We start from the raw sequence: 24,173 nt of genomic DNA, 5'->3' as shown, positions 1-24,173 counted from the left end.
GTGTCTACTTTTCTGAGGGTTTGGAGAATATTCCATCAACGTCACAACCAAACATACATGGTTGTGATGTTCTCGGAATATAAGACATGAATATTCTAGACACGCTTCATGGGAACGTTGCAAGAACATTCCTGTGTTCAAATGACATAGTTTAAAACATAGTACGTTCTGCCAAGGTCCTCTGGAGGTTTTTGTCTAGTTCCCAGCTTGGTCAGAGGGACGTCCCTAAATACGTTTTTAGGACGTCGCCTGATGGTCCCTGATGGTTCAATTGACATTTCTTTGTATATATTCATAAAAATGATGCCAGCTCATTCATGATTTTGACAGGCTGAAAAACACTGCCTGCCTCTCTCTCTCATCCCGACTCCTACACGATCATTACTATGGGACAGTTGAAGATCAAATTTGAATATTGAAACAATGTTGCAAATGTCGGAGAGACAGACAGCAAGATTAATACAAATCTCCGCTGTTGAAAACCAAATGCTAGTCTAAAAGAAATGTGAGATAATGACTAGATGCTTTTTACAGTGGAGATCAAGTTTATAACTTCCCTGCCTGAGCTGATGAGACAGTGGATTGCCCAGTCAGATGGAACAGAGTAAATAGGCATTTTAACGTCATAGATTTAGCCGGTGGTAACTTGTGGAATAGACACCGGCCGGAATGCGCTTTTAACCATTCAGCATTCAGGATTAGACCCACCCGTTCTATAAACATATATACAGTACCAATCAAAAGTTTGGCCACACCTACCCATTCAAGGGTTTTTCTTTATTTTTTACTTCTTTCTACATTGTAGAATAATAGTGAAGACATCAAAACTATGAAATAACACATGGAATCCTGTAGTAACCAAAACCAAGTGTTAAACAAATAAAAATATATTTTATATTTGAGATTCTTCAAAGTAGCCACCCTTTGCCTTGATGACAGCTTTACACACTCTTGGCATTCTCTCAACCAGCTTCATGAGGTAGTCACCTGGAATGCATTTCAATTAACAAGGGTGCCTTCTTAAAAGTACATTTGTGGAATTTCTTTCCTTCCTAATGCGTTTGAGCCAATTAGTTGTGTTGTGACAGGGCGGGGGGTATACAGAAGATAGCCCTATTTGTTATAAGACCAAGTCCATATTATGGTAAGAACAGCTCAAATAAGCAAAGCGAAACGACAGTAGTCCATCATTACGACATGAAGGTCAGTTAATGCGGAACATTTCAAGAACTTCTTCAAGTGCAGTCGCAAAAACCATCAAGCGCTATGATGAAACTGGCTGTCATGAGGACCGCCACAGAAAAGGAAGACCCAGAGTTACCTCTGCTGCAGAGGATAAGTTCATTAGAGTTAACTGCATCTCAGACTGCAGCACAAATAAGTGCTTCACAGAGTTCAAGTAACAGACACATCTCAACATCAACTGTTCAGAGGAGACTGTGTGAATCAGGCCTTCATAGTCGAATTGCTGCAAAGAAACCACAACTAAAGGACACCAATAAGAAGAAGAGGCTTGCTTGGGCCAAGAAACAAGAGCAATGGACATTAGACAGGTGGAAATCTGACCTTTGGTCTGATGAGTATAAATTTGAGATTTTTGGTTCCAACCGATGTGTCTTTGTAAGACGTAGAGTAGGTGAACAGATGATCTTTGCATGTGTGGTTCCCACTGTGAAGCATGGAGGAGGAGGTGGGATGGTGTGGGGGTGCTTTGCTGGTGACTGTCTTTGATATATTTAGAATTCAAGGCACACTTAACCAGCTTGGCTACCACAGCATTTTGCAGTGATACGCAATCCCATCTGGTTTGCGCTTAGTGGGACTATCATTTGTTTTTCAACAGGCAATGACTCAACACACCACCAGGCTGTGTAAGGACTATTTGACCAAGAAGGAGAGTGATGGAGTGCTGCATCAGATGACCTGGCCTCCATAATCACCCGACCTCAACCCAATTAAGATGGTTTGGGATGAGTTGGACCGCAGAGTGAAGAAAAAGCACCCAAAAAGTGCTCAGCATATCATGAAGCTGTTTGAGAGAATGCCAAGAGTGTGCAAAGCTGTCATCAAGGCAAAGGGTGGCTACTTTGAAGAATCTAAAATATAACATTTTATTGGTTACTACATGATTACATATGTGTTATTTCATAGTTTTGACGTCTTCACTATTATTCTACAATGTAGAAAATGGTACATATAAAGAAAAAGCCTTAAATGAGTAGGTGTTTCCAAACTTTTGGCTGGTATTGTATATATATTTTTTTACTGCAACCGCCAACCACAGGAGGACTCAGGAGCCTGCTCTCAATGAGTGTAGACAGCTTGCTACTGCCACTCTTCTAATCATCAGATCGGGGGAAGAGAGGAGGTAGGGAGCCCATGTGGGTAAATGGGGATCCCTGCCTTGTGGGTAAATGGGGATCCGACCCCCCCCCCCCCCCAATTTTTAATAAACTTCATAATAAATAAACGTGACTGGTCAATTGTGTGAGTTATCCAACCACAGGAGCCCGCTCTCAATGTTTAAAATACACCAGAGAGCATCATTTTGCCCCAGAGGATCAATAGTTTAAAAAAAAATAACTGTGGATTAAGTTATCACAAGCACATACCTCTATCTGCCAAAATAAAGGGAACACCAACATAAAGTGTCTTAAAAGGCTGCAAGAACAGCTTCAATGAGCCTTGGCATAGATTCTACAAGTAGTCTTAAAGCTTGCCAGGAAAATGCACCCAATACCATAACATATACTTTGTATCTCTTGTTTACTCAAGTGTTTCCTTTATTTTGGTAGTTACCGGTATGCCTACAATTGGGAAGGCAGCAGTTTGGGCAGCATGTGCACTAAATATACAGCTTGCATTGTGGCCATAGACATTTAATCCATGGAAGGGTTTTATAACCTCTTACCTTGGCAATTTGACTGTTAAACTCATGGGTACACTAGCAATGGATGCCAGTCCTCCTGATTTACATGGGAGCTGTCATCTATGGATGCCAGTCCTCCTGATATACATGGGAGCTGTCATCTATGGATGCCAGTCCTCCTGACTTGAATGGGAGCTCTGACTGACTGTGGTTGGTTGAGGCTGTCGGTTTGCCTCTTTCGCAGATTTCAAAATACAATCGCGGGAAAAATGTACCGTTTGGAAAGCAAATGCCTACTGCTGGAAATACTCATCTCTGTACAACCAATAGATTTTATTTTTCTCAACACCCAATTTTTTGCTAACAGCAGAACTGTTTTTCAAAGTAGCTGATCTTGAGATGGGCTATTGCGTGTGTATATATATATATATATATATACATATACATATACATATACATATACATATATATGTATATGTATATGTATATATATATACATATATACATATATATACATATGTGTATATGTATATGTATATGTATATATATATATATATATATATACATATATATATACATATACACATACACACATACACATACACATACACATACACATACACATACATATACATATACACACACACACACACACACACGCACACTATATATAATTTATTAGTCCGGCCCTGCATATCTGACACACTTTGCCACAGAATTGTTAGCTGAGCTACCAGTCCCTGATTAGGGAAAAAAAAGCTGTGAAGTTGGCTTCAAGATCCAGATTTGAATTTGAGGGCCTTGGTGTTCTGAATATTCTTTATCATGTTTTATCAATATTCACCCTTGTACCTCCCCTTGTAACCCCTTTCCAGAAGCCCATTCTCTCCTGCCAGTGGCGCCATGCCCCCATGACCGTCCCCATGCCTGTGCCCTTACAACAATTCTCCTGGGCAATCCACTTGGTGTTGAGCGTGCCTAGGGAGCGGCAGGCCTCGGCGTAGGCAGCCAGCGAGCCGCACACCTGGGCCTTGTGGTGGTTGTAGCAACCATCCAGGTAGCAGGACTGGTAGAAGGGCCTGGGGTCCAGCAGGCTGTGGCAGGGCTGGAAAAAGCCCTTCATCTGGGTGAGCTTCTGGCACCCCTCCTCGCCCTGGAGGCCCAGCACAGCTGTGTTCTCACACGACTGGGCCAGAGCCACGTACTGGGTCTCATCACAGCTGGAGTGAGGGAGGGTGAAGAGATGGGAGGTAGAGTTTGGCAGAACCATCCATGCTTTTGAATGCACCAATGATACAATATGTTTCAACTCGCACCACTACATTCTCCATAAATCCTAGGAGATCCTGGGCGTTGCTAAATAACCAGCAAACACATTTTTTAATGGCTTTGAGGAAGCAACAACACCATAGGGTGGTTTTTTAAAATATATATTTTTTAAATAGAACTGTCACTTTAACCACTAACTGTCTATCTCTCCCATGCCCCCCCTTTCCCATGCCTCCTCTCCCCCTCACCCGTTCTGCATGCCATTGGTCTTCCAGCTCTGGGCCAGCTCCAGGGCGCTGATGGCCGACTTCCCACGGGAGGTGACGAAGTCGTCAGTGGGGTTTCCGTTGAAGTTGCCGCAAAGGCCGCACACCTTAATAATACATGCTATTTTATAGCTCTCTTAGTTATTTTCTAAAAACCCCAAATATGCTTTACAATAACCATGTAATGTTCTACATAATGCTTACATAATGTTCTCCAACCATAAGGGAAAACAACAACAAACCTTGTTTTGCAACCGCTGGCCCATAGCGATGCTGAGCGTGTTGAAGCGGTTGTAGCGCACCTGGATGTCCTGCGGCGTGTCGATGACCAGGAAGCCCTCCGATGTGGAGATGCGCATCATCAGGCCCGTGACAAAAGGCAACGACACAGGAGTGCCGTTCACCTGGTTGGGGGGAGGACAGCATGCACTCGTGGTCAGACTTTTTAAGTACACGCACACACAAATAATTGTACGATATATATGTAACTATACACATGACTCACCATCCAACCTCAAACTAATAAAAACACCCATATTTCACATGTATTCTCTCCAAAATAAACAGATGATAGCGATGCAAAAATAAAATGCACCTGTTGACACCCCAAATCATCTTCCTGCTGCCATACACTCATCCATCCATCCAACCATCTAACCACCCTTTAATTCATCCATTAAATCTACCCTCAATCCCTCCCCATCACCTTCACAGTGCTCCCGGAGATCAGGATATTCTCCTCGTTAATATAGAGGTACACATGGGAGATGGTGGTGAGGTTGGGCCTGCTCCACTTGTCGAAGTTTGCGATGAGCTGAAAGGAGAGGTCAGGTAGCTTGTGGCAGTTGGTGGACAGCACGAAGGAGCAGGAGGCAGGCAGGCGGAGGGACGCCCCGTCAAAGGTCCTGAAGACACCACCACCGGATGCCACGCAGTGCTGCGAGCGCTGGGCAAAGCAGCCGCGCACGCCATGGCGCAGGGCGCACTCCTCCTCGGCCTTGCAGCGGCGTGGGTCACACTGGATGAGATTACGGCTGATGCACTGGCAGCGCTTGGTGCAATCACTGTTCCAGAACAGCTGTTTGGGCTGGAGGAGGGATAGCAAGCGGGAGGGGAAAGGAAACAAACCTAATGAACTCATTTTAGAATATATAAAAAAAATGCCTTTCCTTGCTCACAAAATAGATTTAAATCCCAATGGGATTTTACCTGTATAAATCAGTGCAAAAAAACTTTGCCCGCGCTACAGACTGCTGTATTGCTCTTCTAAGACACACCTACTCATTCATGGGTTTTTCTTTATTTTTAATATTTTCTACATTGTAGAAAATAGTAAAAATAAAGAAAAACCCATGAATGAGTAGGTGTGTCCAAATATATATATATATATATATATATATATATATATATATATATATATATATATATTGTAACGATCATCGCCTGGTGACGAGGAAGCGGACCAAAACGCAGCTGGGAGCGAACACATGTTTATTCAACACACTGGAATTAAACATGTACACAAAATTCAAGAAAAATACCGATACGTTACTTGCTCAAACAAAGAGACAACACCCCCACAAACAGCGTGGGGAAAACAGCACTTAAATGTGATCCCAATCAGAGACAATTAGCGACAGCTGTCTCTGATTGGGAATCGACAGAACCCAACCTAGAATTTCCCACCTAGAGCCTACACAAGGCTAAAACGTAAACAAAACACAAACCAAGGAAAAATACCTAACATGACACACCCTGACCCAATATCCCCGAGTTCACCTGGTCAGGGCGTGACATATATATATATATATATGAGGAAAGAAAAAAAATTATATATATATTATTATTTTTTCCTTCAGATTTTTCAGGGGGTGCTATTGCACCCTCAGCACCCGTACTTGCTGCGGCTATGTTTCCTGGGAGGTTTAATTAACACTCTGAGAATGGAAATTATAGGTTATTTGGAGGTTTTTGAATAACTTCCTTAAAACTTACACTGAATGTTTCAATAATACTTTTAACAACACTGCTAGCTTATTTTGGGTAAACTCTTTTTTACTCCAAGCACAGATAGGAGACATGGAAATTAATTTCCTTTCACATTAATCATGCAAACACATGTATTCAGTGAGATTCAACCCTATAATCTTAAATTCTCTATCCATTGAATTTGTCCACTGTGCCAACAGGATGGAGCTAGCATGCCATGTTTTTTTACGAATACAAAGCTGCTAATTTTAGTGTTTTAAAACAGACCCCATTTCAAAGGAAACAAGCTCTCATTAAGATCAGGTGTGATCAATTAGTGGGCCCCTGAACACTTAACAAGATAGAGGATAGAGATAGTTTTGTTTATGCTGAGAACGGAATGTATATGTTTTAATAACGTTCTTATAACGTTCTCTGAACGTTACTAAAGTTCTTGTGGTTTTTATGGAAAGTTTACTTAACATTTTCGGGAACAATTTGAGAACATAACTTTAAATAGAACCATGTGGAAACCTGTAGGAAACTTTATGCTGAAGTACTGAAATTCCCACAGAATAAGGTTTTGTTAACGTTCTTGGAAGAATTTGAGAACATTCCCAATGTCAAACTATTCCCCATGTCAAAATGTGACCATGTTTGAACTTTTAAGAAACGTTCTGTTAAAGTAATGAACGTTTTTTTGTCAAGTTCCTTAAATGTGCTGAGAACGTTTCAAAGCCATTGGCACCATCACACCAACTCCTTGAATGGCCTACTCCATGAAGTTTACACTTGTGTCTAAAAAACATGATTTTCCTCAAAACATATTATTTTTACCATTAAGTGTGTGAACATTACTGTATTTATACGCAGGGTTTTGTTTTTCAACAGAAAAAGTCAAAAAATAGCTGGAGTGCGTTAAGTACTTTCTGTGTACTTTCACAAGCCATATTCGAAATCTTAAGCTAACTAGCTTGTCACGTGTATATGAATGTCTGTGGAGAGAGACTACTGTCTATGTGACTGACTCACCTCATAGTACTTGCCATCGTTGTAGCAGCCACAGTTCTGGGGCTGAATGCAATCCTTGCCATTGAGGACGTATCCCTGGTTACACTGGCAGCCCTCCACACAGTCTTGGGTGCACTCCCTCTGACCGCGGGCTGGGGCGCACTGCGGTTGGCACACTGACATGCAGCTAGAGTAGTGGCTGTTGGCTGGGCACGTCAGCACTGGGGAAGGAGAAAAATAAACATGTCTTTATATAGATAACGAAAATGTGGGCTGCGTCCAAAATGGCACCCTATTCCTTATGTAGTGCGCTAGCATTATAGAGGGAATAGGATGCCTTTGATTGAGACACAGACATGACGATTACATGATTCATTTACCTGGCATTGGTTCTCTGGACAGATTACAGTTTGGGTGCAATGTGGACGATAGATGCAGAATAGATAAGAACAAGAATTAAAATATCAGTTGGTTATTCATTTGACACCGTACTGTATGTCATTGTGCAGGACGGTAACATAAAGCTGCTGCTCTGTGATTCATCTCTCCTTTACTCATATGACTGAGAACTCCATGTAACCTTGGTGAAAGTATCAGTTGTCACTGTTGGGCACTAACTTCTAATCTCCTGAGGGTATGGGCATCTACTGAGTGAGAAAGGGGAGTGCAGAAAGTTTACATTTTGTAAGAACATGCTATTGTTAAATCTCATGTATCCTATGGAGAGGAGGAGGGCAATGGTTCTGGTTTCAGTCAACAGATAAGGTAAGACAGGAGTTGGGGAGGGGTGAGGAATTTTGTCCGAGGTCAGGTCAGATGAGTTCAGGTCAGATGACGTGAGAGAGAATAGGCACCACTAAAGTCCTGTCTAGCAAACAGAGATGTATTGGCTGTCCAGATGTGCAAGGAGGAGACTCAGCATAGGAGGAAGGTATAAATATATGTGCTTGTGTAAACATGTTTTGTCTTTGCAGCTGTTTGACCCAGTGGGTGAATAAACTTGGTTTGAGCTTTGATCAGTTGTCCGTTAGTTTTTCACTCTGTTTGTCAGAACCTAACATTATCTAATAGGCTATTACTACTGAGGGGTAGTGCCATGTAAGATAAGCCTCCACCTGGGCTGGAGAGAATTAAACTCAACTCAATCTACTTTATTCATGTCTCAATTATTATTGTGCTCACCACAGGGTGTGTCACTCCTCCAGTCTAACACCCGTACCCCCTGGGTCTGGCATGTGCTGGTGTAGATCTGCAGCCAGTTGCAAGTGGTCCCCGAGGCACCCTGGTCCAGGCATGTGTCCTGCAGGCAGCTCTGGTAGAAGAACGCCGGCGCCACCTTGCTGTGGCAGCGCGCAAACACACCGCCGCGGTCCACGATCAACCCGCACAGACGCACTGCCTCGGGCTCCACAAACAAGTACAGCCCATCGCCCAGGTGGAATCGGATTCCCGTGTAACCCCTGCCATCAACATTGATGCCTCCTCCCTCACCATCTTGGGCCACGCCTTCCACGTAGGCGTCCGTGACGAGTAAAGGGGCATCGATGGCACCAAGGCCTCTCTCGACCAGCCCACAACGTGGGCACGAGTCGCCGCAGCCCACCTGGCAGAATGTGTCTTGCTCAGCCCAGGCCATGCCCCAGTTGCTGGTGGTGAGTGCGGGTGGAGAAGAAAGTGGCATGCCCTGGCACAAGCCGCAGGTGGTGTTGTAGAGGCGTCGAGGCAGCGTGAGCAGGAGCAGGGTGTTCCAGTCGAAGGCAACCTTCAGGCCAAAGTCCGTCTCCACCACCAGCTGCATGCCGAAAGTGAAGATGTGGACCTTCCCTGGCCCCAGCTTCAAAGGCAGGTACAGACGTTCCTTATTCACCTGGGAGAGAGCATGGGAGAGTGAGTCATGGCTGTTTGTGTGTGTGTGTGTGTGTGTGTGTGTGTGTGTGTGTGTGTGTGTGTGTGTGTGTGTGTGTGTGTGTGTGTGTGTGTGTGTGTGTGTGTGTGTGTGTGTGTGTGTGTGTGTGTGTGATATATCTAGCAAGTCTGAGTGCATAGGATTGAGTGTGTGTATTGTGGTTTTCCTCAGATCTTTGGGTTGGTTTGTGAACCTTTTCCAAATGTCGCTCAGGTCAGCCGTTCCCCTGAGCCCAATCCAGCCCGATAAAAGATGCCGATGGAAATAAGATCTGCCCTGAGCCAATCAAAGAGGAATTCACTCTTTGCTCCGCTATTCTATCGGCTTGAATAACAAATAACTCTCCCTCACACGTCTGTGTGAGATTCACAACACATCAGTCACACTGGAAGGATGAATATGCATTGAAATGAAAAGTGTCAAGACTTAGTAAGAACACATTTCTCCTGTCTTTTTTTTCAGTTGGATTCTCTGAAAAGCATTGGTAAGATTCTTGGCCTGTTACTTACCTCATGTGTTTCTTCCTAATAAAGTCTAACAAGACTGAGTGGAACCAAGCCAAGTCAAACCACATTTTACTGAGCTGGCCTAGTTACGCATCCACCATAGTTTCTGGAATCGTGCTAAAAAAGGACAATGGGAAATGAAAATATCTGAGCCAGTACAGTTTAATTCAGGACGGAAAGGTAATGTGAAAAGTGTATAATACACTCACCGTGATGGTGTGTTTGTAGCTCCGAGACACCTCAATCTCATAGCCGTAGACTTCCAAGATGAACCCCCTCACCCAGATGGCCTGCCCCGTGTCCCTCTCCTCGTTCCGGGCTGACAGCTTGAAGCGAGGGAGGTCGGCGCTGGTGCTCGTCCTGGGTCGGGTGGTGGTGCTCTGGTCCATATCCTCCTCTCCCGCCACTCCGCCGTTGCACCTCGTTGTAGCCAGGATCAAGGTACAGCTACTCTGCAGCTCGAAGGGCACACCTCCGAATGGCAGGAAGTGGCTGTAACCAGCGGCAATGCACAGCGCTTCGGTGCGCGTCTGGCAGAAGTAGAGGCCCTCAAGGCCCTCCTGGCAGTACTCACCCTCCCGGCACGGTGCCAGCGTGCAGTAGACGCTGTTGTCCGAGCCGTTGCAGTAGCAGCGCTCATGGCACTCCCGGTCATTCCAGAAGATCTGGTTGCTGGCCAACTGCCGGCCCCCAGAGCTGATGCAGCCGCAGTCACTGCGCGCCACGCACTGGCCGTTGCGGAGTGCAAAGCCCTCCCTGCACTGGCAGCCCTCCTGACAGGGCAGTGGGCACAGCTTAGCGGGCTCATCCAGGCCGGCGCAGGTCAGCGGGCAAGCGCTGGTGCACTCGTCGAAGTAACTGTTCTCCGGACAGGGCAAGGCTGCGGGAAGGAGAGAGAGGGGTGGGCGGAGAGAGATGAGAGTGGGGTAAAAGACAAATAGAGATAGAGGTACCGTAACAGAAAGAAAAAGAGAGTGAGAGAAAAGGATAGAGACATAGAGAGAGGTCGGAACAGAGACAGAAACAGAAACAAGAGAAAGGGCTATTCAGAATTAGCAGAGCCAAGGTTTGGTTAATAAAGGAAAAATACACAATCAGTCCATCACTCAACATCACTCCAAGGTGGTGGCGAGGGACTAACTCACGGCAATTGGTAGCACTCCTCCAGGCAGCAAGGCCCACCTGGGCATCCTGACAGGCCGAGGCATACGCCTGCAGTGAAGAGCAGAGCACTGAGCGGTTTCCCTCCCGCACGCACATGTTGTACAGGCAGTTCCGGAAGAATGGCGAGGGGTTGACGGCACTGTGGCACGCCAGGAAGGAGCTGTTCCCCGGGTCATTGATGTTGCCACACATCCACGGGCTCTGGTAGAGCCGCAGGTCCGTGCACATGCGGTACAGGTCGTCGCAATCACCATTGCACGTCAGGTCGTCGGCGATAGCCCGCCAGCTGTCAGTGAAGAGTTCGAGGGATTCGGCCAGCCGGCCGTTAGGCAGACGGAGATCGTCGCTGGCGTTTCCGTTGAAGAGACCGCACAGGCCGCAGGTGGCGTTGTAAAAGAGGGTAGAGAGAGAGATGTTGAGGAGGCCCTGACGGGTGTAGCGGACTAGGACCAATCCGCTGGATTCCACCACGGTAGCGTTGCCAGGGGTGCGGTAGATCATAAGGGTCTCCAGTGGGTGGACATAAGGCAGTAGTACCAGCTCACCGTTCAGCTGGGATTTAGACACATCATAACATTATGTCATAGAGAGGTAGTAGCAGCAACATTCAGTCACTGTAATGTACTGTAGTGCAGTGATATATCTGTTACGTAGTTACACATTTTCAATCAGTAAGACTGGTCTGAATGGATCTTTTCATTCATCTAGTAAACTCATAATTCACATCGCTTCCTATCTCACTCATCAGCATAGCAGGTATTTATATGGCAGGGGTTATAATGATACCTTGTCAGCATGGCAGGTATTTATAGTGTAGTGTCTTAATGTTAGCTCGTCAGCATAGCGTCACGTCTCTTCCTCCTTTTCTATTAGCAAGCGTGTGGAATGTCACTTCAGCCTATGAGCATGGTACACTAAGGCAATTCCACCACAGTTGCTGATTAAACTACTCACTCGTGCAATAATCAATGTCTTTCTTTCAACCAATGGGCATGAATCTAGGGGAGTATTTATATGTCGACTCAAACCTTGTCGTCCAATGACCTATCTCCCCACCACCACCAGCATAATAACCTTAAGACCCGTCATTGGAACTCCTTTCCCCCAGCATAGGGCAACCTGTCGTCAGCATCTTGCTCTGAGGAGCATTCCTTGGAGACAAAGCCTACACCAAACTATTCAATAAAATTCCTTACTATATTATCTCTGTTGTCATTCAGTTAAGCCTGTACTCAATTGAACTACATATTCCAGCTAAATTACTTTGAGAAAGGTATTCATCTCATGATGACAGCCTTTCAGGGCCAGTTTCCCAGACTCATATTTAGCCTACTCCTGGTGTAAGTTAATGCTAAATGAAGTTTCTCCACAAAGTGATTCTTAGTCCAGAAGTAAAGTTGCCCTGGGTCCAGTGGAGGCTGCTGAGGGGAGGACTGCTCATAATAATGACTGTAATGGAGCGAATGGAATGGCATACAAAAAAATGGAAACCATGTGTTTGATACTATTCCACTTGTAGCCCAATATCGATGCTCAGAGAATCTTTACAAATACTTTTGTATGTTTACTTGTCTGAAGACTCATGCATTTTCTCTCAATCAGACTGTGGTAGCACCAAAATAGCCTAGCCCCATACTGTATATTTGGAATGACAATGAACAAACACAGAGAAAAGTTGGCTAAAGCACAAACAGACTCGAGCACTAGGCTATATTACTGACCTTCACTGTGTCAAAGTCCGATCCACCAATCTGGGCCTCCAGGTTGGCCACCCTGACCACCACGGGCCGCATCCAGTGCGGACCCTTGTTTACCAGCCGCCGGCCCATCTTTACTTCCACAGCAGACACGTTGGCCGGCGTTGGCCCACACGACCTCAGCAGGTAGTAGGAGCTGTCGTCCGGGAAGGGCATGGAGGTCCCGTCGAAAGAGGCCGTCACAACATTCTGGTCCAGAGAACACAACCCCTCCCTGTGCGGGTAACAGCCCAACAGGCCGAACTCTGTCACACACACCTCGCCTTCTCTACATGAATCGTTGAAGCAGGAGACTTCGCCGTTGGGCCCACAGACGCAGCGCAGGGTGCACTCTCCACCCTCGCCGGCAGGGCCCGCCCAGAAAGTGTCGTTGAGAGGGTAGTAGAGGCCTTCATGCTCGCAGCCGCAGTCCTGGTACCGGACGCAACGGTTGCCACTCAGCACGTATCCCGGATCGCACTGGCAGCCCTCTGTGCAAGGGTGGGTGCAGTACAGGTGGGAGGTGAGGTCCGAGCATGAGGCGGCGCAGGCACTGGTGCACACCTGGTAGTGGCTGGACTCAGGGCATTTCAGGGCTGGCAGCCAATCAAAGGAGAAAGAGGATGTTACTGTATTTAACAAATCATATTAACCTAAGATTGTTATGCTGTTATGTGCTACATGATTACTACTGTAAGTTACATTATGATATTAACCACATCTAAGGGACAGATTGACATTTACTGGGGGGAGGGGTGGTCAAAAATAGGGGGGGTTATCAAACTGCTGCAACTGACAGTTGAACTTGAGGTGAGGAAGACCGTTTCAGGCCTACCAGAGTTACTAATATCTAACAATGTAGTGCTTATCTTTATACAAAATATAAGGATAGAACATTTACAAACTACCCTCCTTCTGTACGTCTATATCTGTATAGTAGATGCAGTAACCATCTGACATGAAGAAATGCATGTCGGTGTCGTAGCATGGCACCTGCATATCTCTATCTATCTGGGGTTAGGCCGAAGTTTCTCTTCCGAAGCCTATTGGCCTTGCAATGCCCTGATACATTTAGTGCTCAAATCTCTGACAGCTGAACCTTGAGGTGGACAATTATTGTTTTAGGAAAGTACACTACAACCCCTCCAAAAAATAGACTATAAAGTGTTGCATATGCTACACATCGGAACACAAGGAATAGTGTTTTCGTAATTTGTTATAGGCTGTTTTTAAAGACACGTAAATGTGTCTCATTTGGCCAACATCCCTTGTTTATTGATGGTGCTGGCTGCGCCAGATTGAATTTGAATGCATATGGATGTCCATTAAATTTCTCAAATGTTCGGTATATTAAAATCTTCTCTGTCATCTTGTCCGGTGCCAAATTTTCCTTAAGGAAACTCTGAAATGGCATATTGTTTTTATGAAGATTTTAGAATATTCGCATAAAAATCTGTCGCCATTTGGATGGAAACCTAGCTATAGACACGCTAAAGACTCTGGCAAGTTTGCTAGTCCAGTGTCACTTTGATTATGCCTGCACATCATGGTTCACCAGCAGTTGTAAGAATTGTACTTAAAATCACCCCTCATACTCATCTGAAGGTTGAGCATTTATTAATCTCTATATCTATGTAATTATATATTAATTATGTAAAAAATAGATCCCGTAATCAAAAGATTGGACACACCTACCCATTCAAGGGTTTTTCTTTATTTGTACTATTTTCTACATTGTAGAATAATAGTGAAGACATTAAAACTATGAAATAACACATATGGAATCATGTAGTAACCAAAAAAGTGTTAAACAAATCAAAATATATTTTATATTTGAGATTCTTCAAAGTAGCCACCCTTTTCCTTGATGACAGCTTTGCACACTCTTGACATTCTCTCAACCAGCTTCATGAGGCAGTCACCTGGAGTGCATTTCAATTAACAGGTGTGCCTTGTTAAAAGTGCATTTGTGGAATTTCTTCCCTTCTTAATGCGTTTGAGCCAATCAGTTGTGTTGTGACAAGGTAGGGGTGGTATACAGAAGATAGCCCTATTTGGTAAAAGACCAAGTCCAAATTATGGCAAGAACAGCTCAAATAAGCAAAGAGAAATGACAGTCCATCATTACTTTAAGACATGAAGGTCAGTCAATACAGAACATTTCAAGAACTTTGAAAGTTTCTTCAAGTGCAGTCGCAAAAACCATCAAGCGCTATGATGAAACTGGCTCTCATGAGGACTGCCACAGAAAAGTCCCAGAGTTACTTCTGCTGCAGAGGATAAGATCATTAGAGTTACCAGCCTCAGATCACGGCAATTCACTGCACCTCAGATAACAGCCCAAATAAATGCTTCACAGAGTTCACGTAACAGACACATCTCAACATCAACTGTACAGAGGAGACTGTGTGAATCAGGCTTTCATGGTCGAATTGCTGCAAAGAAACCACTACTAAAGGACTCCAATAATAAGAAGAGACTTGCTTGGGGCAAGAAACAAGAGCAATGGACATTAAACAGGTGGAAAACTGTCCTTTGGTCTGATGAGTCCAAATCTTTTGGGTTCCAATCGCTGTGTCTTAGGTGAACAGAAGAGTCGGTGAACAGAAGATCTCTGCATGTGTGGTTCCCACTGTGAAGCATAGAGTAGGGGGTGCTTTGCTGGTGACAGTGTCAGTGATTTATTTAGAATTCAAGGCACGCTTAACCAACATGGCTACCACAGCATTTTGCAGTGATACGCCATCCCATCTGGTTTGCGTTTAGTGGGACTATAATTTGTTTTTCAACAGGACAATGACCCAACACACCTCCAGGCTGTGTAAGGGCTATTTGACCAAGAAGGAGAGTGATGGAGTGATGCATCAGATGACCTGGCCTCCACAATCACCTGACCTCAACCCAATTGAGATGGTTTGGGAGGAGTTGGACCGCAGAGTGAAGGAAAAGCAGCCAACAAGTGCTCAGCATATGTGGGAACTCTTTCAAGACTGTTGGAAAAGCATTCCAGGTGACTACCTCATGAAGCTGCTCGAGAGAATGCCAACAGTGTGCAAAGCTGTTTAACACTTTTTTGGTTACCACATGATTCCATATGTGTTATTTCACTATTTCACTCTTCACTATTATTCTACAATGTAGAAAATAGTCAAAATAAAGAAAACTCTTGAATGAGTAGGCGTGTCCAAAAACTTTTGACTGGTACTGTACGTATTTCTTTTACTGACAAATAAAATCAATCAATCAATCCAAACTGTGCAGCGGCCAATTGATGAATGGAAAGAGGCATCTGTTACAAAACACCAAAAAGTTTAATGGCATTCAGAGTCAAGCCAAGCCTTCGATACTAGGTAAGCCTACAAGGTAGGGAGGGATATATTTTCTGTTTGTCAAGATTGACATTGTCTATTTATTGGGGTGTTAAAAACGCAAACCATGATATTAAAGTGCCCAAAGTCGTTATGCTTTGTTTATTGGTTGTGTGGCGCATTGGCACAGAAACCTGTTGGTGGAAAATTAATTGGATATTTTATAAAATGAAATATGGCATCAAAATGTTGAAAATCTGATTTCCCCCTAGCTGATCAGTTTCTGCAGCCGGCTCTGATCGTAGCGTAATGAAACAGGCAGGGAGAGTGAGCTCGTCTGTGGTGGTCGGCCAACCCTCGACTGTGCTACAAAAGCATGCTGAAGTGACAAAGTTGATATCCACTTTTATTAACACAGTTATTGTTATTTGTGGTCCTAAACATTATTTTCAGTTAATTATATGGGGGGAGGGTGTTCAATTTATTTACGGTAAAAGGGGAGTCATGTGAAAATGTTTTTAACTTTGGGGAGGGGTGTGCATTTTTTTATGACACTGAGTTGGACCAGCCCCTCCCACCCAGTAAATGTAGATCCATGACTAACAGAAACAGTAGGTAACATATTTATTTTAAGGACAGGTAGCTATAAAAATGTCCAAACAAAACCATTTCTACCCGACATATAGATATATATCGGGACAGAAGAGCACCCACCACAGAAGGTGTGTGACCTCCAGGTTCGTATGGTGACCCCCAGGGCTTGGCAGGCTAAGGCGTAGGCCTGGATGGCCTGACAGAGGGTGGTAATGTTGTCCCTGTTACTGCACATGTCGTAGACACAACTATAGACAAAGGCCGTTGGGTCCACCACTGCCCTGCAGTCCCTGAAAGGCCCGTCCGTCTTGTTGATGATTCCACAGTAGTCCGGGCGGAAGTAGAACGCCTCGGTCAATGGTTCACAGACACTGCAGTTCTGGGCACAGCCGTCTGTGCAGCGCCAGTCAGCGTCCTCCGCCCGCCAGCTGCCACCCAGCGCCACTACGCTCTCGGCCAGCGAGCCGTCGGGCAGCACAGGGTCGTCGGCAGGGTCGTCGTTATAGTTACCGCACAGGCCGCATGTGTTGTTGAAGTAGGAGCTGGGCAGGGAAATGGAGGCGTAGTGCTGCCCATCGTAGGTCACCAGGAGGCCGAAGTCGGTCTCCAAGGCGACGGCCATGCCCGACTGGTACACCCTGACTGCACCTAGCTGGAGTTGGACTGGCAGTGTCTTCATCAGTCCATCCACCTGGAAAAGGAGAGGAAGGAGATTCAGGGCAGATTATGCAGTACAGTACCACATAAACACCATATTAGATTAGATAGCCCAGCTAACAACTCTAGAGAAAGATCACTTTTTTTGTAATGTTACCTGTAATGTACCCCAGATGTTTGAGTGTCCAGTTTTCTGTTAGTTAGGGGAACATTTTATGTATGTTAGCAAAACCCTCCTGAGAACCTATTTAGCATGTTTTGGCGAAAATTCCCTAAATGTCAAACATAACTTACACAGAACATGGTTGCCATGTGCTCAGAACATAATATATGCATTTTCTAGACTTGTTTCATGGGAATATTTCAAGAAAATGTATTTTGTATTAGTTGTCAGGACTTCACCTGATGATCCCAAAGAAACGTTCTCCCCCCCAAAAAATTCATTCTTTGGGACCATCAAGCAACGTCCTGATAGCTGATACACAGGAATGTTCATGAAAGGTATCTAAAACATTAATATCTTATATTCTGAGAACATGTCAACCATGTTCTTTGTATGTTTGGTGGGACGTTGATGGAATATTCCTATGAAAATGTTAGGTAATGACCTAATGAATCTCTGGGAGAGCGGTACACAGGATCTGCTGGTCTTACCTGTCAAGCTACATGATCAGACCACTGTTATGTACCTAGCCTCCCAAAGGTACAACATGTGACCTATAGCCATCTGACCTATGGCAAACTGACAAGACTGTGTTAGCCCGCTGAGCTAAAACCTAGACATCCCTACATATTTGTCCTCCTTGGAAGTGCTGCTCTGCTCACCTGTATTGTGCCCTGGCTGCCCTTAGGCAGGGTGACTCTGTGGTCGTACACCTCCACAGTGACATCTCTCAGCCAGGACACAGAGGCCACGCCGCGGTTCTCGTTCTTGGCCTCCACGCTGAAGAAGGGCAGGCCTGCCACCTCCCAGCAGGGCCGAGCTAACAGGTAGGAGCAGGTGCCCTGGAAGTGGTAGAGGAAGCCATCAAAGGTGTGGTAGTGAGGGTCGCCGAAAACCACACAGGTGCTGGTGCGCGTAGACTGGCAGTAGAAGGCACCCTCCTTCTGCTCACACGTTTCCAGCTGGCTGCACGGCGCCTCCCGGCAGAGCACCTCATTGTCCATGTCCAGGCAGCGGCACCGCTGGGAGCACTGGTCGGACAGCCAGAAGATCTCACCGCGCCGATAGAACCGCCCTAGGAGAAGATATGGACATTCATGACTATGGGTCTCCCAAGCCATGATGTTTTTTTAATAAGGGGACTCATGTTGTGTTATGAGGAGAGTAATTGAAGTTTACAGAAACTGTCTACATGCACTTGACTAGTACCTAGACATTCGAACCTAGACATTTGACCAGTGTGTCAAGTCTTTGTTATGTTATAATTTTTACCCACCATTGTAACTGCAGCCATTGGCAGGGTCTATCAGGGCAGTGTCTACACGGAAGACCCAACGGCCAGGCAGGTTTACATTGGTCGTCCTCTCAATTTCAACCACGGCATTGGAACGGGACCCAGGCAGGTTGAGGAAGTTACCGATTTCTCCTCCATTAAAACCTGACTGGAGAGGAGAGAGATGGGGAAAAGGCAAGTGAGGAGGTTATCCCCTTTATAGAGGTGGAAGGCATCAAGATTGGTCTGTTGTATTTTAGCTATATCTGGGAGGTTGTGATTGGTCTGACATGTTTTAAGGGTGGTATATGGGGCATTATGATTGGACTGATGTGTTTTAGAGGTGGTAAGTGGGGCGTTGAGATTGAGGGGATTCGAATAAGCTATGCCCGTCACGTGACCGGGTGAGGAAGGTGCGCTCTGCACAAATCGAATGGTAATCTGTGCTGCTCTGTCATATTGTCAACAATGCAGAATGGTGCATTGTACAACATCTATTTCCCATAAAATATAGATTCAAATTTTCAAGCTAGTTATCATTGGGAAGTCAGATAAACCATTTTTTATCAAAAGCAATCAATTTTGCATGTGAAAACAGAGAACCTTACTTACAGTTGAAGTCAGAAGTTTACATACACTTAGGTTGGAGTCATTAAAACTCGTTTTTCAGCCACTCCACAAATTTCTTGTTAACAAACTATAGTTTTGGCAAGTCAGTTAGGACATCTACTTTGTGCACAACACAAGTAATTTTTCCAACAATTGTTTCCAGACAGATTATTTCACTAATAATTCACTGTATCACAACTCCAGTGGTTCTTTGGGATAGGGGGCGGTATTTTGACCTCCGGATGAAAAGCGTGCCCAAAGTAAACTGCCTGCTACTCAGGCCCAGAAGCTAGGATATGCATATAGATTTGGATAGAAAACACTCTAAAGTTTCTAAAACTGTTAAAATAATGTCTGTGAGTATAACAGAACTGAAATGGCAGGCGAAACCCCGAGGACAAACCATAAAAAAAAAGAAAAATTCACTGATTTCAATGGCTGGCACTTTTATAATAGGGCGAAATCGTCCCTGATTGCAGTTCCTAGGGCTTCAACTAGATGTCAACAGTCTTTAGAAAGAGTTTCAGGCTGATTTTTGGAAAAATGAGGGAGAAGTTGTAGTTTTTCTAAGTGGCTCCCATTTTGGCTGTAGTGTTTCCAAGCGTATGGCCGAGAGAGCGCGTTCTTTTTGTTAATCTCCGGTAAAGACAATAATGATTTTCCGTCTTAAATTGTATCGTTTATTTGCGTATTTGGGTATCTCAGGTTTGATTATAAACATTGATTGACTTGTTTGGATAAGTTTATTGGTAATTTTTGGGATTCATTTTGTATGCATTTTGAAGGAGGGAAACCGAGTGGATTATTGACTGAAGCGCGCCAGCTAAACTGAGTTTTTATGGATATAAAGAAGGACTTTATCGAACAAAAGGACCATTTGTAATGTAACTGGGACCTTTTGGAGTGCCAACAGAAGAAGATCTTCAAAGGTAAGGCATATAGTATATCGCTACTTCTGACTTTCGTGTGTCAACTCCCTGGTTGAAAATGATTTGTTATGCATTTGTGTGCTGGGCGCTGTCCTCACATAATTACATGGTTTGCTTTCGCCGTAAAGCCTTTTTGAAAGCTGACACATTTGCTGGATTAACAAGAAGTTAAGCTTTATTTTGATGTATAACACATATATTTTCAAGAATGTTAAATATTTGAATTTAGTATTTTTGAATTTCGCCGGATGTTGGCCAGGTGGCACACTACCGAAAATTCCAGAAAATTATGTCATGCTTTAGAAGCTTCTGATAGGCTAATTGACATAATTTGAGTCAATTGGAGGTGTACCTGTGGATGTATTTCAAGGCCTACCTTCAAACTCAGTGCCTCTTTGCTTGACATCATGGGAAAATCAAAAGAAATCAGCCAAGACCTCAGACAAAAAAATTGTAGACCTCCACAAGTCTGGTTCAAAAACGCCTGAAGGTACCACGTTCATCTGTACAAACAATAGTACGCAAGTATTAAAACCATGGGACCACGCAGCCGTCATACCGCTCAGGAAGGAGACGCGTTCTGTCTCCTAGAGATGAACGTACTTAGGTGCGAAAAGTGCAAATAAATCCCAGAACAACAGCAAAGGACCTTGTGAAGATGCTGGAAGACACAGGTACAAAAGTATCAATATCCACAGTAAAACGAGTCCTGTATCGACATAACCTGAAAGGCCGCTCAGCAAGGAAGAAGCCACTGCTCCAAAACCGCCATAAAAAAAGCCAGACTACAGTTTGCAACTGCATATGGAGAAATGTCCTCTGGTCTGATGAAACAAAAATAGAACTGTTTGGCCATAATGACCATCGTTATGTTTGGAGGAAAAGGAGGAGGCTTGCAAGCTGAAGAACATCATCCTAACCGTGAAGCACGGGGGTGACAGCATCATGTTGTGGGGTGCTTTGCTGCAGGAGAGACTGGTGCACTTCACAAAATAAATGGCATCATGAGGGAGGAAAATTATGTGGATATATTGAAGCAACATCTCAAGGCATCAGTCAGGAAGTTAAAGCTTGGTCGCAAATGGGTCTTCCAAATGGACAATGACCCCAAGCATACTTCCAAAGTTGTGGCAAAATGACTTAAGGACAACGAAGTCAAGGTATTGCAGTGGCCATCTCAAAGCCCTGACCTCAAATCTCACAGAAAATTGGTGGGCAGAACTGTCAAAGCGTGTGCGAGCAAGGAGGCCTACAAACCTGACTCAGTTACACCAGCTCTGTCAGGAGGAACGGGCCAAAATTCGCCCAACTTATTGTGGGAAGCTTGTGGAAGGCTACCCGAAACATTTGACCCAAGTTAAACAATTTAAAGGCAGTGCTACCAAATACTAATTGAGTGTATGTAAACTTCTGACACACTGGGAATGGGATGAAAGAAATAAAAGCTGAAAGAAATTATTCTCTCTACTATTATTCTGACATTTCACATTCTTAAAATAAAGTGGTGATCTTAACTGACCTAAGACAGGGAATTTTACTAGGATTAAATGTCAGAAGTTTTGAAAAACTGAGTTTAAATGTATTTGGCTAAGGTGTATGTAAACTTCCGACTTCAACTGTATTACTTCACGAGCTTAAACTACATCACTTTTGTTTTGTGCCGACGGCCACAACGGGGCACCTGGCTCACATGCAGGAAGCACTCCGGTTCCAAATCAAATGCAATCAACACTAACCCGGTTCACCCGGGTTAGCGGGCATGTCAGAGCTATTAATCGAATCTCCTCATTGGTTTGATGTGTGCCAGGGGTGCTATATGTAGGTTATCTTGATCAGACTACCTGTGCTGTGCTACCACCCAAACCAGTCAGAGGGTCTCCTCCACTGGCTGTGCCTGTGCTCCAGTTGATCTCTCCATAGTTGAACATGGAAAAGCATGACAGACCGTCCGATATCAACACAACCTGAAATGTGTTCACCTATAGAGAGGTGAGAATGTGCAAGCATATGGTAAGTTCAATAGTGAGATAAAACAAAAATTCACCACCTGGCAGAATTGACCTTTTAACCTAAACAAACAACCCCTATTAGACTAAACAAATACTTACCAAGAAGTTCCAAGAGATTTTAATTTGAGACGACTACATATGAAAGTTACTCTCAGTTCTGCATAAGTATCATACAGAGACACATGATTAAAAACATTTATTGTAGGATAAATGGTACCATCAGAGGCCATCGTCCGCGTGCATGCAGGTGTTTTGTGTGTGGAGCATATAGCAATCCCTGTGATTCATGATTGTGGTTATTTTACCGGGGTGGTCTGACTGCCTCCGTAGAAGGTGACCTGGTGCCAGGTTGTGATGAAGATCCAGGTGGCTGTGAAGGTGGGCATGTTCTTAAAGTACTTGCGGATGTCTTGTGTGGCCCGCTCCAGTAACTCTGGGTCTGTGCTCTCACGGTAGTACACGTCTCCGCGGATGCCGTTGTGCACGTCTGCCCATAGTGGGGCAATGAAGGATCTGCTGTCACCCAGGGGGAAGGCCTCGGGGGTGAACTGGCTCACCTGTACTTCGAAGGAGATCACACCGTTGTTGTTGACCTGCAGAGATAGAGAGAGAAAGGGAGGCACGGCCCCAATTGATTTGTTGATGAACAGATTGATGATCAAATTAACAATTAATGGTTAGATGGATGATATGGTGGATCAATATTTCTCTCTTATGAGTTGGGGATATTTACTGGTATTGAAGGAAAGAAGGGGTAAATGGGAGCTTACATAGATGGAGCGGTAGGGGTTATTGAAAAAAATGAATGGCATGAGTATAATTATTTCAGTGGAACTCCCATCATCCATCTTGGGTGTCTCCAGATCTCGGCAGGTAGGCCCATAGGGGTACATGATCTCCTGAGAAAGAGCTGAATGAAGGGTAAGACAACTGTCGTAACAGATCTAGCAAAGAATGGGGAACAGCTGTTCATAAACATATATAGAGACTACTCATGTAATCTGATACATTTTGGTGATTTCAATCAAGATAAGAATAAAGTCATGCTTGTTTAACCAGAAAGAAAGGGAAAATAAGTATATTTTCTAAACATACACAACTTTCACTCTTTCGTAATGGTCTATAACACAATGATCCTTGAGCAATTTGCTCTGACCTTATATCTCTAGATAAGATACAGAATCAGAATCGGAGCCATGTCACTCACCTTCTCTCCGAGAAAAGAAGCTGAAGAGGTGGAAGAGAATGACTGGAGTGCCTGGTCTGATCATTCTAGATGGAGGAAATAGACAGAGAAGGGACTGAAGTAAGGCCACTGAGGACAATGAGAGTGAGAATAATTAATTGAGGACAAGGCATTTAATGAGAGGGATTCAGGAAGGTGTTGTTCATTTAGTTTTCTGATTGTTCCAAAGCCATAGACCCACAAAACCTCATGAACCACATCACCAGCAACTTGAACCATATATCTTCTAGGAGGCTGATACCAAAGACATGTAAGAGTTACTCACAGAGACAACTTCTCCTTAAAAAAAGCGTTTAACAAGGGCACTGGGGAACGAGAGACAACTGGCCAGCCAGTCGACAATGACATGTAACTTCTTTAAGATCAGTCTCCCAGGTCTCCCGTGGGGGTACCCCCCCGCCCCTTCTCTCCGCCATGGTGGCCCATTAGAGGAGCCTTGAAAAGGCCCCATTATGGGTTCAGGAACAATGTGTCAGGATCACATTTACTTTGCGGTCCCGTGTGAGTGGACCAAGCCAGGAACCCTGCGGCCCAACCCAAGCCGTTCCTACTTCTCCTTGTCTGAGGAAGGAAGCTAGGCCTGGGACCTCATTACCACATCTGTTTAGGAGCCATGCCTTGTTGACTAAAGAAAGGGCAGCGTAAACAGTGGAGCACTAATGGCTTTAATTGAGCTGGCTTGAATTGCCA

The 24,173-nt window shown here is 44.5% G+C and overlaps 1 protein-coding gene across 1 annotated transcript in view; it reads right to left on the bottom strand.

The window, feature by feature from the left end:
- Positions 1-23,508, bottom strand: part of LOC115148615 (alpha-tectorin) — a 29,070-nt gene extending 5,562 nt beyond the window's left edge. Inside the window, exons 1-16 of the mRNA XM_029690661.1 lie at positions 23,445-23,508; positions 23,008-23,147; positions 22,543-22,830; positions 22,070-22,207; positions 18,694-18,859; positions 18,080-18,492; positions 16,718-17,288; positions 12,681-13,291; positions 10,978-11,511; positions 10,005-10,568; positions 8,566-9,250; positions 7,405-7,604; positions 5,111-5,491; positions 4,647-4,808; positions 4,387-4,511; positions 3,809-4,089 (exon numbers count right to left, since the gene is read on the bottom strand). Of these exons, the coding sequence (XP_029546521.1) occupies positions 3,809-4,089; positions 4,387-4,511; positions 4,647-4,808; positions 5,111-5,491; positions 7,405-7,604; positions 8,566-9,250; positions 10,005-10,568; positions 10,978-11,511; positions 12,681-13,291; positions 16,718-17,288; positions 18,080-18,492; positions 18,694-18,859; positions 22,070-22,207; positions 22,543-22,830; positions 23,008-23,147; positions 23,445-23,508 (5,323 nt within the window). The remainder of the gene's footprint in view (positions 1-3,808; positions 4,090-4,386; positions 4,512-4,646; positions 4,809-5,110; positions 5,492-7,404; positions 7,605-8,565; positions 9,251-10,004; positions 10,569-10,977; positions 11,512-12,680; positions 13,292-16,717; positions 17,289-18,079; positions 18,493-18,693; positions 18,860-22,069; positions 22,208-22,542; positions 22,831-23,007; positions 23,148-23,444) is intronic.
- Between the last annotated feature and the right edge of the window lie 665 nt (positions 23,509-24,173).

Source organism: Salmo trutta, chromosome 15 (assembly GCF_901001165.1).
Source record: "Salmo trutta chromosome 15, fSalTru1.1, whole genome shotgun sequence".
NCBI classification, from domain to species: Eukaryota; Metazoa; Chordata; class Actinopteri; order Salmoniformes; family Salmonidae; genus Salmo; species Salmo trutta.
Note: the sequence above shows the minus strand (reverse complement) of the source record. Positions and strands in the feature narration are given on the sequence as shown.